This window comes from Chrysochloris asiatica, unplaced genomic scaffold (genome assembly GCF_000296735.1).
Source record: "Chrysochloris asiatica unplaced genomic scaffold, ChrAsi1.0 scaffold00027, whole genome shotgun sequence".
Classification (NCBI taxonomy): Eukaryota; Metazoa; Chordata; class Mammalia; order Afrosoricida; family Chrysochloridae; genus Chrysochloris; species Chrysochloris asiatica.
The window spans coordinates 6521098-6538137 of NW_006408545.1; the positions used below are offsets into that span (position 1 = coordinate 6521098).

The 17040-nt window shown below is 38.4% G+C and overlaps 1 protein-coding gene across 1 annotated transcript in view; it reads right to left on the reverse strand.

Moving 5' to 3' along the window:
* The window catches only part of DCBLD1 (discoidin, CUB and LCCL domain containing 1), a 71195-nt gene that overhangs the window by 27439 nt on the left and 26716 nt on the right, over window positions 1-17040 (reverse strand). The window contains exons 3-5 of the mRNA XM_006839974.1: window positions 14294-14428; window positions 12884-12935; window positions 6952-7024 (exon numbers count right to left, since the gene is read on the reverse strand). Coding sequence (XP_006840037.1) covers window positions 6952-7024; window positions 12884-12935; window positions 14294-14428 — 260 coding nt within the window. The remainder of the gene's footprint in view (window positions 1-6951; window positions 7025-12883; window positions 12936-14293; window positions 14429-17040) is intronic.

Sequence of the window (17040 nt, forward strand, 5' to 3'; positions counted from 1 at the left end):
TCAGTGTCACCCACTCACACCTGACAGACTGTCCTCTTTCTTCACCTCACAGCAGCCGTCCCCACATATACGCAGGCCACCCCTGGCAAATGGTCGTAAGACCTTCATTTCCAATGCCTAGGAACTCATCTCACGCGAAACCCTATTAAATTTTGCACTGTTCAGTTATTTCTTATATACTGCTGATATTCACCTTCCTAAAACTTTTACCTATTAATTCTAGTTCTGCCTTCTGAGACAACACAAGGTGAACCATTCATTGTCTATAGTCACCCTACAAGACAACATATTTCTTCCCTGAGACAGAGAACCTGTTTCTTCAACAGCATCTCTGGTAATTTATTTTACAGATCTGTCATCCTGACCTACTGGTGTATGCTTTGGTTTTGAAAAGGCCCTTCCAGAAAAAGACTTCTTACAGCTGAACACATATCCCAAGATGAAGGTACCTACTGTGGGAGATGGAATCCAAGATAACGCCTATAATCCCTATCTTCTGGGTTTCACCCTCTGTATGATTTCCTCCCCTTGAGTGTAGGTGGGTAGGAGCTGTAACTTGCTTCTAATCAACAGAATATAACAAGATGAAGAAATGTCACTTCTCGTGATAATGTTACATATATAAGGTGGTTCTAACCTGCCTAGAAGACTCTAGTTAGGAGACTCTCCATTGGAGGGTCTGAGGAATCAAGTGGTCACATTTGGAAGGCCCACATGGCAAGACTCAGAGGGTAGCTTGTAGTCAACATTAAGGAAGAAACTGAGGTTCTCAGTGAGATAAACCACAAATAACTGAATGCTACCAACACAATGTGAAGTTAGAAATGGATCCTTCCTCAGTTTATCAAATAAGACTACAGCTCTGGCTGACACCTTGATGGAAGCAGAGGACCAACTAAGCCTTCCCAGACTTCTGACCCATAGAAACTGAGATAAGAGATCTCTGTTGTTTTAAGCCTTGAAGCTGTGGTGATATTGCTATATACTGTATTGTAGTGGTTACAAATTGGGCTGATAACCTCAGGGTCAGCAGTTCGAAACTACCAGCTGTTCTGCGGGAGAAAGATGAGGCTTTCTGCTCCCGTAAAGATTTACAGCCTCAGAAACCCTGTACAGGGTTGCTATGAGTCGAAACTGACTCCACAGCACACAACAACAACAATAGATGACTAATCCACTCATAGTCTCAACACATGCAAACATACTAATCCTACTTCTTTGAAGTTAACTTTCAAAATATGAATTTTTGTTTTTGATAAAATCATTCTACAAGTAAGTATTATAAAGTAAGTTAGTGAGTAAAGTAGGAAACCATCTACTTGTTATACTGAAAGAGAAGTCTTTGTCAGAAGCAAGAAAAAATTATACTATTTCTCCTGTTGTGTATAATACCTAAGTTTCCTGCACAGGACCAAAACATTAAAAAAAACCCACCTTTCTACTGCTAGGGAAAAAAACAAAACCAAAAAAACTACACTTCAACTTTTTGACTTCTCATAATTTCCTGAAGGCATCATAGGAATAACTTTTGTCAAGTATATCTTCAAAGTAAAATAGTACAAATTCTCTTATGATCCAAGTAACTTACAGACCAAATGAATGTCTTGTGTCAATCTTCTACATAAAGATATTACAGAAAAAAGGAAACAAAACCCAAAAAACAACAAAATCTCCCACAGGACTAATGAAACCACAGCCTCTTTTAGTAGTAAATCAGAACTAGATGATGCCTGGCTACCATCACTGGTCATTCTGACCAGGAACTCAGAACTCAGAAGGTCCTGTTAGAATGGGGAAAAAAATGTAGAGCAAAACTCAAATTCATAAAAAAAGACCAGACTTACTGAACTGATACTAGACAAACCCCTAAGACTATCACCCTAAAATACTCTTTTATTCTAAAACTAAAGCCATACTTGGAGATTACCTTTCAGCCAAATAGTAGATTGGCCTATAAAATAAACAAAACATCCATGAGAAATGTGCTCCTTTAAGCGATACACTGTATGAGACCAACCAGTCAACATTTACCCGAAAGCAAGGAGGAGAAGGGAAACTGGACGGATGAAAGACGGATGGAAGTAAATGACGAATGTAATCAATATCACAGAACAACCTGCATATGAATTGTTCAATGGGAATCTAATTTACTGTGTACAATTTCACCTAGAACACAATAAAATATGTATTTTTTAATCTGTCATTCTTAGAATCAGGATATGCTAAAAGCAAAAATTAAAGAAATATTGAGATATGTTTTCATATTCATTGGAATGAATTATCAATCACATGGAACAGATACGAACAAAGCCAATATTCTCCCAGAGTTGGATAGTGAAAGTGCATGCCAAGTGCTCTTAAAACACAGTTCCATCACAACATAAAATTTCATATTTCTAATAACTCAAATCAATTCCCATAATTCAGGCTACAAATCCAAGCTATCTTTTTAAATTTTATTGTGATTTGGGTGAAAAATGTATAAAGCGAATTAGTTTTCCATTCAGCAATTCATACCTATTTTGTTTTATGTCCTTACTGTAATCCCCACAATGTAACAACACTCATCTCACTTCCTCACGGTTTCCTTTTTCCAGTCATGCTTCTTTCCTGTCCATTCTTGCCTTCTGAACTTTGTCTCTGGGCAAATGGTACCCCCTGGATCTTGAATGATTGATTGTGAGCATGTGTGGCCCTTCCTGGTGTTACTGTTCCCCTTATAGATCTGTGTATTATTTGGCTGAAAGTTGAATTATGGGGGTGAGTTCAGTTTAAGGCCTAAAGGGTGATTAAGGGCCACAGTTGCGAAGATTTCACACATCTCTATTTGACCATTAAGATTGCCTTTTATGATTTTGAGTTTTGTTCCATATTTTTTTCTCACTCTATCCTGACTCTTCTACTGTAATCCCTTTCAGAATGGTTGGTAGTCGTAGCAGGTACCATCCAGTTCTTTTGTTCTCAGAGTATGAAAGCTAAGGTTCAAATGGCCCATTAGTCCTCTGGACTGTTTTCATGCATCTTTGATTTTCCTCACCATTTGCTCCAGACAGTGAAGGACCAGTAGTTGCATCTTAGGAAGCCACTCAAACGTTGTTGAAACCCCAGTTGCTGTGTACCAAAGTCGAATGCGGAACTTTTTCTTTGTGAAATATGTTGTGCCAAGTGAACTTGGTATCCCCTGAAACAATGGTCCTAAACCCCCAGGGCTCTCAAAGTGAAACCCAATATATTTAAATAGCAATGTAAATAGAAAAATACTCAGAGATCAATTTTCTATTTATTAATTTGTAAATATTAACAAAAGGAAAATTATCTGAGGATAGAGCATATATGTTGTTGTTGTTAAGTACCGTGGAGTCAGTTCCGACTCATAGTGACCCTGCAAAGGGATTCTAAGGCTGTAAATCTTTATGGGAGCAGACCGCCTCATCTTTTCCCACAGAACCACTGGTAGTTTTGAACTGCCGACCTTGAGGTTAGCAGCCCGATTCGTAACCACTATGCTACCAGAGCTCCTTAGAGTATATATAAGGGGCTTCAAAAAGTTTGTGAAAACATTAAATTAAAAGATGATGGAGGACATGCAGCAAGATGGTAGACTAAGAACAGACACACTGAGTGGATCCACTACCACATAGATAGGAGAGGCAACATAAAACAGACACAGAGGAAAATTCTGGCATTCTGTACTTCTGAAGAAAAATTAAGAGAGGTGATGGTGTGCTTGCTGGGAGGAGAGGCCAAGCAGGAACAGCAAGAGAGGGAGAGTGACTGGTGAGCGGCTGGCGAGGCATGGCTTGACCATCCTGTGAGCAACTTTGGCAGCAGAGGGAGGCCTGGCAGAGCAGATTCGTGTGGGCAGTTGAATTTATCCTTTATCTCTATGCTCCCCTCTGATGACCAGAAGTGTGGCTAACTCCCATCCTCATCCACCCACAGTAGAGACCCTGCTCTCTGGGAATTAGGAGCCACACCAGTATGTAGTGAGAGCCAGCTGCACTGCTTTGGTGCCTGGATACAGTGGGCTTGGCTCCAGATCTAAAAACCTGCAGAGCCACCAGACCAGCATTTAACCAGTTACCCTGCCCTGCTTCCCTGGGGTCCTATCAGACACTGGAACCAGTTTTCATCAGGGGCCCCAGAAACTACTTTCAGATTGAGAGCCATGAGCACAGATAACAATGAGGCTATAGGAACTCCATCCCTTCCACAATTACCTCGCAAGCTCCTTCAATTGCAGGAAGACTCCAGAAATTTTTACACCCCAGGTCCAACAATTGTACCGCTTGTTTCTACAAATATGACAACCCTACAATGGCCCAGAGACAACAGACAATTTTACCTGACATGAAGAAACAGGAGAGAATGACACAGCACAGCACCAAGATGTAGAAACAGAAATATTTCAGAAGAAGAAAAGGTACTGGAACTAACTTAAAAAGAGTTCAAAGAATGGTTATTAGGTACCTTCAAAGAATTGATAGAAAGATTGAGGAAATCAAGGAGAACACAATAAAAACTTCAGAAGAATTCAAGAAAACACTACAAAACAAACAGACAAAATAAATACAAATTCTGAAGCAATATAAAACCTGCTATTGGAAATCCAGAAGATTAATACTAAGATCACAGAAATGGGCAATACATTGAAAGGGCAAAAGAGTAGATCTGAAGAAATGGAAGCCCAAATTAGTGAGATTGAAGATAAATCTCTCATTACTAGTATAGAAGAACAATCAGAAAAAAGCATGAAAAAAATCCAAAGAAAGCCAAAAAGTTAAGTGGGAAACCATGAAGCGGGACAACTTACGGGTAACTGGAATTCCTGAACAGGAAGAAACAGCACAGAGAAAACTGTTGAAGAACTGTTGAAGACAGGCTGTGTCCCTAACATCATGAGAGATGAGAAGATACCCATTCAAGAAGCTGAATGAACTCCAAACAGGATAGAGCCCAAAAGAAAATTACCAAGACATATCATAATTAAACTTCCAAAAATCAAAGACAAGGAAAGAATCCTGAGAGCAGCTTGGAAAAAAGAAAAGTAACCTCAAAGGAGAACCAGTAAGATTAAGCTTTGCTTTCTCAGCAGAAACCATGCAGGAAGACATATACAAAAAGCTTAAAGAAAAAACTTGCCAACCAAGAATCATATATACAGCAAAGTTCCCTCTCAGATATGATGGGGAAAATAGGACATTTCCTGATAAATAGGGAGTCCTGGTGTGGTACTGTGGGTTAATACGTCAGACTGCAAAGCCGTTTGAACTGCGAGGTTGGTGGTTCAAGTTCACCAGCTGCTCCTCGGAAACCCTACAATGGGTTGGAACAGACTCGACGGCACTTAACAACAACAACTACTGATAAATAGAAATGAAAGGAATTTCTTTACAAGAACTTTACAAGAACTTACAAATAGCAAGGAAATCAAGTAGATGTCAAAATAAAACAGACTGTTTTAATCAGGGAAAAGATTAACAAAATTTTGTTTGAGGGTAACCTCTAAGAAAATGAATACATCTTCACATCAAAATAAGCAGGAGGAAAATCAGAAGGATTAATAAATATTTACACAACAGGAATGAAAATGAAAAGAAAACCCACAAATAAAATGAACTCAGCATAGGAAATTATGTGGAACAAAGAATCCAGCAGCACCATTAAAAACACACACAGAAAACTGACATCAATTCATACCTAGTGATAATTACACTGACTATAAATGGATTAAATGTACAAGTCAAGAGACCTAAAGAGCAGAACGCATAAGAAAAACAGGATCCGTCAATATGCTGTTTACAAGAAACACATCAAAAAGATGGAAACATATCAAAAACACCCATCAACAGAAGACTGGTCAAGCAAACTTTGGTACATACACACAATGGAATACTACAAAATGTTGACGAAAAGTGATGAATCTGAAACACTTCACAACATGTTTGAACCTGGAGGACATTATGCTGAGTGAAATTAGTCAATCACAAACGGAAAGCATTGTATGAGATCAATGTTGTAAAAAGTTAACACATGTTAACATGGGTGACAGGGCAACCTATAAACAACAAGAGGGAGATCAGCAGAGCAAAGATGAAGGTGGCGGGAGACACAGGAAGGAATTCAATAGTTAAAGTGAATAGAGGTAAATGCTATTCATTAATTGTTAGTACATGGAGTGAATTGCCACTATGCAAAGAAGCAAAGTATATGATTTGGTGAATGTAAAAACCGATGACTTGCTATATATAAGCCTTCACAATCAATTCATAAAAAAAAAAAAAAAAAAAAAGTTTGTTTTTTTCCCCCAATTTCCTTTTCTCTGATAACAGCATTTATATCCCAGAGTTTTGTTAGGTGTTAAGAAATGGGGGTGAGATTTGAGGTGGGCAGAGGGAAACTAGAAGATGGCTTCATGGCCCCAGACAGAATGTCCCTTTTTTGTGTCCATGTTCTTGGTTTTATTAATCAAATGGAATTAAAAATAAATTGTTAATAAAAATGGTACAAACCCACAATCTCTTATAAAAACTAAATGGGATTATAGTCTTCGGTGTTGAAAAGTTTTTGTTTTTCACTTTATATATATTATGCTTAACTGGAAAGGTATTAAACAGGAGTGAATTCACATGCAGCTTTGGTTTCTATACTTATTATTTGATTTCATTTCTTCTCAGAGGAGACAGAATTATGCGTCTACCTGACAGAGTTTGCGCTGTGGGTTAATGCTCCAGACTGCAAAGTCATTTGAACTGCAAGGTCGATGGTTCAAGCTCACCAGGTGCTCCTCGAAAACCCTACACAGGGTCGCTATGGGTCAGAACCGACTTGACAGCACTTCACAACAACAGAGTTTTATATCTGATTTGATTCTACTCTAATAAATTTACGCTGAGTTAAAAGCACTTACTACTTCTAATTCCCTCCATGCTGTTGCCCTTAATTACTTACATCTCTGTATCCATCCACCACATTCCCAAAAATGTCTCCTGCTATGTCTTTACAGCCAGCTGGGCAGAATTTGCTGGAAAAGAACATAAAGAATATATATTTTGTTAAATTATGTTTAAATAAGTATTAGATCACACTTTAAACACAAATTATTTTTCTCCTCCATACAACATGCTAGTATATCTTGCCTTAATGAAAATTCAGAAACTTGATTCATGAAAAAAACAGACTGCTCTAAATGATACAAAGGGGCTTCAAATAGTTCAGGGAGAAACTCCATTATCTTTTAGCTCTATTTTTCCACAAGCTTTTTGACGCCCCCTTGTACTCTGAAGACAAGTTACATATTTATTATTAGTTTTATCTAATAGTTTACCATAAGATTCCATTAAACAAACAGCTTCCTTAATGCATTAAAATTAATTCTGAGATATCCAAGTAATATTTTTAAGGAAAAAAAAAAGACTTTAAACAATAGATATAGCATAATCTCAGTTTCATAAAAAGCAATATTTAAGATCTATGATTAAAAATACATATGTTTTCTATGGATAGAAAGCAAACTATGGAAGAACATCCTGTTTCTCTCCCAGTGTAGGACTTGAGGGGCTTCACTTTTGGTGCTATCTAACTTTGTAATATCTGATTTCTTTATACTAGCACTATTCGACAGAAATATAATTGGGCCACATGTATCATTTTAAATGTTCTAGTAGCCACAGTTTAAGAAAGTAAAGACTAACTGGTACAATTAGTATTACTAATACATTTTATTTAGCTCAATATATCCAAATTTAGTAATTTTTCACATTTATGGAACAGAAAAAAATTATCAATGAAATATTTTACATTATTTTTTTTATGCTAAGTCTTCAAAATCTGGAGTGTATTTTACAACTGTGTTGTTGCTGCTATTAAATGTTGTCAAGCTGGCTCTAACTCATAGCAATTCTATGTAGGCTTTCCAAGGATTGGCTGGTGGGTTTGAAACACTGACATCTCAATTTGTTTTAGCCACAGTGTAAGGACTCAGATGTGGTTTGTGGCTGCCATACTGGACAATGCAGCTCTCAATTAATTAGTACATGTAATCCCTCTTAGATTCTATTTCTTCATCTGCAGTTCCTTCAGGCATTAACATATAATAGGAGGATGCGAGGGGCAACTCTGTCTGTGAAAAACATGCAAAAAGAAAGCTCAAGTATCCCGAGAACATTGATAGCTTTGAAGATGAACGTCATCTGCACTTGTTTCTGTATCTACCATTTTACAGTACTGTTTACCTACTTGGTTTATTTAAACAGAAAGTACCAGACCAAACAGATTCCAAAATAGCAACTGCTTTCATAGCTCATTTCCTCTCAGTTTCCTCTTGCTGACTTAACACATTAAATGTATGTATTTTGTTGTTGTTGTTGTTAAGTGCCCTTGAATCCTGTCTAATGCACAGAGACCCTGTATAGAGTTTCTAAGGAACATCTGATGAGTCTGAACTGCTAACTTTGTGGCTGGCAGTCCAATGCTTATTCGACAGCACCATACCAGTACTCCATTAAATGGCTAAAAACATCTAATTACTGGAAGTAGTCAAACAAATGTTTCCTAATTCTTTCTTACTGACTTTATGCAGTCTGGGTATTACAGCAGTAAAAAAGGAGTTAGGAAATTAAAATAGCATGGAGTCTGGCTACAGGTTTACAATTCCATATCTTAACCCTTGAAGCTAGATATATTTCCGAATTCAGAATTGGTTTGGATTTTAGAAAATTAAGAGTCTCAATGATGTAGTCGGTATACAAGGATAAGCCAGAAAGCTGTTGCTGTTGTTAAGTGCTATTGAATCGGCTCCAACTCATAGCGACCCTGTATAAGACTTACAAGGAGTGGCTGGTGGATTTGAGCCACCGACCTTGTGATTCAAAAATGACATTGCAGTCAATTGCTTATCATACCGTGGCACACCAGGACAAAAGTACTGCTAAAAATCATGCTGTCAGGTGCCACTGAGTCAGCTCTGACTCAGAGACCCCATGCACGACAGAACCAAATACTGCTCACCACTGTACCACTATCACGACTGCTGGTATGCTTGAGCCCATTGCTGCAGCCACTGTATCTATCTATCTCACAGGAGATTTTTTAAATTTTTTTATTTGCTGACTCCCTTCTTTGCCATGCACGATGTTCTTTTCCAGAGACTGGTCTCGTCTGATAATATGTCCAAAGTATGTGAGACAAAATCTCGCCATCATCACTTCCAAGGAACACTCTGGCTGTACTAATTAAACCAAGACAGTTGTTTATTCTTCTGGCAGTCCTTGGTAGTTACAATATTCTTCACCAATACCATAACTCAAATGCATCAATTCATCTCTGGCCTTCCTTGTTCATTGTCCAGCTTTCACATGCATATGAGGCAACTGAACATATCATGGTTTAGTTCAGACATACCTTAGTCCTCAAAATGGTATCTTTGCTCTTTAACACTGAAGAATTCTTTTAGCAGCAGGTTTGCCCAACACAATACGTTGCTTGATTTGTAGACTGCTGCTTCCATGAGCACTGACAGCTATTGTTAGGTGCCATCGAGTTGATTCAGACTCACAGTGACCCTAAGTACAAGAGAACTAAGCACTGTCCTGTCTTGGGCAATCCTCACAATTGTTATGTTTGAAGCATTGACTGTGGATCCAAGTAAAATGAAATCCTTTACAACTTCAATCTTTTCTGAGGTTATCAGGTTATTTATTGGTTCAGTTGAGAGGATTTTTGTTTTCTTTACATTGAGTTGTAACCCACATTGACGGCTGTGTTCTTTCATCTTCATCAGCAAGTGCTTCAAGTCCTCTTAAGCTTTTAGCAAGCACAGTTGTGTCATCTGCATAACTCAGGTTTATTAATGAATCTTCCTCTAATCCTAATGCCACGTTCTTCTACACAGTGTCCAGTGTCTCAGATTATTTGATCAGTGTACATATTGAATAAGTATGGTGAAAGGATACAACTCTAATGCACACCCTTCCTGATTTTAAGCTATACAGTCCCCCCTTGTTCTGTTCAAATGACTGCTTCTTGTTCTATATTCAGATTCCACAATGAAGTATTCTAGAATTTCCATTCTTCTCAATGTTATCAAAAGCATACTTTCCAGCACCACAGCAACAAATCTATAACATGCTGCAGTACAACAAACTGACAGATGAGTGGGGACAAAATCATAGAAACCTTTATTTGCAAAAAATATAAAAATGTAAAGCTACTGGTCTCAACATATCCTCCACCTTGGTCTGTAAACTTCTGAAGGGAGTTTCTAGCTCTCTCACCCTTCCCTGAAGAATTCCGTGCTCTTCAATTCATACCACATCAAAATGGGAGCTTTGGCATCCTTGAAGGACACAAGTCATGTTCCTTGCCAGTGTCCTTTGATTTGGGTAACAAAAGGAAGTCTGAAGGAACAAGATCAGGGCTGGAGGGAAGACAGGATAAGGCTTCCTAAGGAAAGCCACACAACAGCTTTTGCTACTCTTGAAGAATGAGCAGGTGCATTGTCATGATGGGAAAAACGTTCTTGTGGTATACTCCTCTGGACTTTTCCTAACCAACGCAGCTTTCAATTTTCTTAAAACTTCTTCTTAGTAAGTCCCTATGATTGTTCTGTGTCCTTTGAAAAATCTTTCAAGATTATCCCTTGGGAATCCCAACAAACAGTATATCCTCTCAGAAGTCACTGTTTTGAATGGACCTTTTATTTAAGGTATTCTAACAAGACTAACTGGACTGTGAACTACAAAGTCAGCAATTCAAACCCAACAGCTGTTTCACAGAAACCCTATACAGGGTCGCTATGAGTCAGACTTTACAGCACTTAACAAAACAACAAAAAGACTAAGGAGCCCTGGTGTGGCACTGTAGGATAAGCACTGGACAACAAGGTCACTTTGAACAACAAGGTCGGTGGTTCAAACTCACCAACTGCTTCTCAGAAATGCTACACAGAGTCACTGAGTCAGAATTGACTTGACAGCACTTAACAAAAAGACTGTAGGATAAGTTACTGAATGCATAACCACAGGGTTGGCAGTTCAAACCCACCAGCTACTCTCAGAAACCCTGTACAGGGTTTCTATGAGTCAAAACTGAATTGAAACTGATTGGAATACCTAAAAGGGGTTCTAGAACTTGCCCAGTGAAATAGACCTCCTGAAGAGCCTTTGCAGTGTATAGGACCTTAGGTGAAATCCTGAGCCCCATCCAGAACCTTCTGAGGTAGAACATTCTCATTAGAAAGGACAAGCAGACTAGCCTGGAACAGCTAGAGTGACAGAAGATACATCTTCAAAGAAAGATCATCAGAAAAAAACTCAAAACAAAAATGGCATCATGACTGACTACTACAAGAATAAGCAAGTTGTTTGCCGGGAAGCCATCAAGGCAAGCTATCAAGTTCCTTCATGAGAAATCCCTAAGACTGAAACTCAAAGGGAACATATAAACAGGCATGTAAGCTTGCTGGCACCCATGTTGGTCTACTGGTGAGTGGAAAGGGGGGAAAGGCAGCAATGAAGAAATGAATTGAGTTCAAACATTTTCCACAGACTTCTGCTGATCTGGAGATGAGAGAGAGATGAGGAAGGACTGGTTGGTCCAAAGTGTGGTGAGACCTGGGAACACCTGAGCCCATGGACAAGGACATAGCCACAGAGGGCAACAGCTGAGAATGAAGCATCCAGCTGATATGGAGTGAGAGGAGGCGTAGAAGAACACCCCAAGTTGCAGATAGTACCCATCTGACCTAGCCCAGATGGCTTGATATGATAATCAGGACTAGAGGAAAATTTAAAAAACCACAACAACAACAAAACAATTTTTGATAAAGGAAACAAGAGTAAATTGCTACAATATGATGAACTTGACCTATACTAATGGAGGTAGTACCTTTACATTCCAACAGAGAAGGACGGAGTCATCACATCAAGTATCAATGCTATTTCCTCTGTATACAGGGTAGATAGGGATGGGGAACTCTGATACTGGCTACCTAAAATGAGGGGCAGTAAAGGCAAGAAGTGACTGGCTTACAAGGTTTCAACGGGGAGTTTAGTTTAATAGTGTGTGGGAAAAAAAGGGTTCTCCCCACTGTATAGTTTTCATCTTGTCTAGATTGTTGTTGTTGTTAAGTGCCGTTGAGTCCATTCTGACCCATAACAACCCTGTATAGGGTTTCCAAGGAGCAGCTGGTGAGCTTGAACCACCAACCTTGCAGTTCAAATAACTTTGCAGTCTGACACATTAGCCACAGTGCCACACCAGGACTTCCGTGTCTATATGGGTCTGGTTAAAAGAAAGGGGGATAAAATTCTTATGACTCAATAGTGAGTAACTGTTATCATGACTAATTGTGACTGTCACAATTGTAAAGGTAGAAGTTTTGTGGGAAAGACAAAATGAGCCCTCTCCTAAATGAAAGAATTACAATGATCACTACAAATACTGCCCAGGTTAAGAAAAAAGATGCATTCTAGATTCAGTTACCTCATTGGCATTATAGTGCATTCAGGGGTCTGTAGACTATGGCCTGAGAACCCAGTTGAGCCCCCACTTATTTTTGTAAATAAAGTTTGATTGAAACACAGCAATATTTATTTGTCTATGTGTTGCCTATAGCTGTTTTTGCTCTGTGAAGATAGAGTTAAATTGTTGCAAGAGAGACTTCATGGTCCACAAAACATAAAAAAAATAACCAATTCCTGCTCTGGAAGAAGCCATTTCAATTACTATTCTTTATTTACAAGAAGACTGACTAAAACTGTGTGTGTGTGCGGGTGCACATGTGCGTGTACAGATAAAGCACTTTATCTGGTTAACACCAAGTAAAACAAAGCATTTAGTAACATAACTGCATCACAGCTGTGGACGACTATACCGTAGTTACCTGTATTCTGTCTTCAAATAATGGTTACCTCGCTCCAAACATGTTATTAAATCTGTCATAAGTAGAGATAATTGTGATTAGCAGACAGAATGGAAGTCAGGACCCTCATTCAATAAAGGTTTTTTTGTTTTTTGTTTTTTTTTTTTAAATAAAAAGGACAGTTTTTAAAAAGGTATCTGGATTTCTCAGTTTAAAAATACATCAAAACTGAGAACAATGTGCCCAGTATTTAGCCAGTTGTTCATTTCTCTTTTCTACCACCAATGATTTTTAAATAGTAGCCCAGTGAATAACAGCAGAATCTATTTTCAACAGACAAAGTTACCATTGGTTCTTTGCTATCTGCTGCAAGCCTACAATGGCTGTGTGTACAGCCTCCCCTGGCAGGAGGTAAACAATTTCAAAACCCAAATGTAGTTCCTAGAGAAGGTTCCCAGAACATTTCAATTTAACAATTCAGCCAGTGGCATCTGAGTGGCCACAGAACCAGATGTTTATCAAGACCACCAACAGCATATTGGCTTTGATCAATCAAGACCACACAATTAAAAAGATGGTGCTCAGTTTCTTTGTCTTGTAAATTGCATAATGGAACCAGTATTTGGCAATGGGGAAGCTAAGGTTCTGTGGGTATCTACGCATTTTAATTTACTCAGAATAGTTTTTAAAATATCCTACATTTGATGTAATTGTTTCTCTTCATCAGCTTTTCAACATTCTAGGGAGCAATGTATGGTGACTGCTGGCGATACTGGACCAGTGAGGAACAGTATGATCAGATAGGCAAAGAGGGAATTGAATGGTTTGTCCCCCAAGCATATTTCTGCCATTAAAGCACTGAGAGCAGAAACTCTGGATGCTTCTCTTCCTAGAGACTCTGAATAAACATAGAGGTAACTCTAGTAATTTACAAGAGGCTCAGACAGACAGCCACAACTTTCTCTCCAATCAATTTTCATGCCCCCTTCTTTCCTATTCAAATTTCAACTCCACCATGCTATATTGTCTTCCTCATCCTTCCAATACTGCATGTACTTCCCAGGTGGGTGCAATGGTAGAGGGGGCATGGTTAGAAGACCTGGCCTTTGAGGAGAGAAAGGGAACGGGAATTGCCAGGTCTCAAAACGGGTTAGGAGGACTACACCAAAGATGTGCTTGTCCAAGGTTCTTCAGAAAAAGATCATTCCTATCACACATAAATCAGCTGATCAATCTACCTTGTTGTACTGCAAAGTTATTCAATTCAGATCTACCTACTTACAGTGATGCTGCCTTCCCCTCTCTTCCCTTATGTCTTACTTAATTCTATATTTGAAGTCACAGTTCTGACAAGAGATGATGATATATATAGCAAGAGGAATTCTTAAACAGATAAAGGTTCACAGATGTGTGTTGAGTCTTCTGCTATACCTGGATGATCGCTGCTGGCATAGGTCAACAAGAAACCTCGTCCAGAAATGTGGGATCCACTCTCAAAGCGAACAGTTACTTCACTTGTGTTCAGCAAGAGTTCTCTGGGAATGGTCTTATTTCTACAATATGGACCTACAAACAAAGCAAAATAGTGGTACATGACATATTCTTTTCCTTACAGGTCATATTTATCAGAAAACCGTATGTAAGACTCTAATCTTTACCCAACTGAAATTCTGTAATGAAACAAAATGTATGATTTGTTGAATGCAGGATTGATGATCTGTTTTGTAAACCTTAACTCAATTCACAATAAAAAGAAAAAAAAAGTGAGTCAACTGTTTGACTTTTACACTACCTGGTATTTATTTTCTACTAGCCAATACCTGTTTTGCCTATGTTTAAAATTCCTTTACTATCTTTGTCCCAGGCAAAACAAATAAAAATGAAATAATCAGTAACTTGTTGCTAACAATAAGATTTTTTTAACCTATAATAATGTTTTTCAGGAGGAAATAATAGCATATCCACACTGGGGTGATGATAATCTCTACTTAAATTTTTGTATCACTTCCATGATTTCTAATAAAAGCTGTGACATAAACTGATTATCAGAAAGATTTTGTTTGGCCTCTTTTTTTGTAATTTAAAAACTAATTTATTTAAAGAATCAAGCATTTCGAACCTTTATTGTTGGCACGCAGTAAACAGAAAATAATGTTAATCTGAAATACATCTCAACTCCGTTTGTAGCTCAGTTGTTTCCATTGTTTCTATCTCTCTGTAAAAACAGCTCCATTTTGATTGACAGAATATTGAAGCTTATTCTGACTGGATTTTTATATATTTTGTGTAAATTTTTTTTTTTGCTGTTCCATGTTTTGTTTTGTTTTGAACTTTTTATTGTGAATTGAGTACAGGTTTACACACAGGATCACCAGTTTTACATTCAACAAATAAGTTTCATCTCAATGATTGCAATCCCCTCCCTGCAACAACAAGGATCCTACTTCCTCCCTATGGGTCCCAATCCAATGCAACCAACCTCCCAACCAAAACCAAACTTTGTCTTTAGGTAAATGTTGCCTTTTTGATTTTGAATGGTTGACTATTCCATGGTGAGCATACCTCACTAGTGTTGTTGTCTCCCTCCCCACTCTCCCACCCCCTGCTCCATATATATACCTATCTCCTATCCACTGCTTAGCTAAAAATTAGGTAATGAGGTAGATGCTTGGCCTTTTAAATTTTTTATTTTATGAAAGTGTTGAAAGAAGAGGTTGCAAAGATCATATACATTTTAAACATATAGGTAAAAGTGTATGTCGACCCCCTAAGCTGTTGAGCAACATATGATTTCCTAGACCAAAAATATATTAGTATAGTAAAACTCTAAGTTAGTTGCATCCTCCCAAAATCATGATAGGCATGTAAATTGTTCTGAAAGAAGCTCAAAGAAAGAAAATATAAACATACAATCCTTTAATCAACCCTTACCCTACAGGCACCAATCTCCCTCAGATTCTTAATAACAGGCTGAGAAACTGTAACTTAATCCTAGAGGGGACAGACTATCCTTCTCTACATAAAGTCATCATTAAAAGTAAGTTAGATAGATTCAACACATAAAGTCATCATTAAAAGTAAGTTAGATAGATTCATCACAATCAGAACGACCCCTACAGTAGCAGGGGATTTTAGTCTGGGGTGGAGGATGTTGTTGTTGTGGAGGGCCAGTGAGTCATAGCAACTCATAGCGACCCTGGTACAGGGTTTCCAAGGAGTTGCTGGTGGGTTTGAACAGACGACTTTGTGGTTTGAAGTCCAGTGCTTCTCCTACATTGCCATACCAGGAGTCCAGGATGGGGACTAGGAGTTGGGTATTGGCTGTGGCACTGCCTACAGCAATGTATCCAGATTACTTCCTGTCTGAAGGTCTGACAAATCAAAGATCCCTGTTCACAGTCTGGAACTTAGTAAGCACATACCTAGAGTTAAAAGAGAAAAGAGATGAAAATAGAAAAATGTGACTGGCAGTGAGAGGGAAAATTAATAGGAAAACACTGAAAAATTCATTTATTCGATCCTCAATGTTCTCAGTTCTCAACCAGACTCCTCCAAGGATGACATCTTCTACCATTACCTCTCCCTCCTTTCCTGCCCCAACCCCAGGCCCAAACATGTATTTCACTGTTAGCAATGTTTATCCTGACTTTTTTAAAGGGTCTAAAACTGAGTTTGATTCCTGGCAAATGTATACATCTGTCATGGAGGCTTGCATGTGGCTAGGATGCTGAACAGGTTTCAGTGAAGTTTCCAGACTAAGACACAATAGGAAGAAAGACCTGGCAATATACCAAAGAAAACCCTATGACTCACAATGATCCTCTCTGCAATCCATCACTGGGATGGTGCAGGACTGTGAAATGTTTCATTTTATTGTATATGGGTTCACCACGAGTTAGGGCCAATTCAAGGCAGCTTATGAGAACAAGAGCTGTATCTTGATAAAGACAATTTCAATGGAAACTCAAATGGAGTGCTTAAGTACTTCTAACTCTGACCACAGCAATGTTTCTGGATTGATAAACCTGCCTCAGTTTAGAGACTTCTTATGAACTTCAGCAGATCTGACACTAGAACTCAGAGTTCTGTGCAGATGTTTGCATCACTATTGGTGATATTCCTTGTTTTATAATACTTGGATCTGCTAACTTCCCACCTTCCCTTGCTTCTATCCTTGG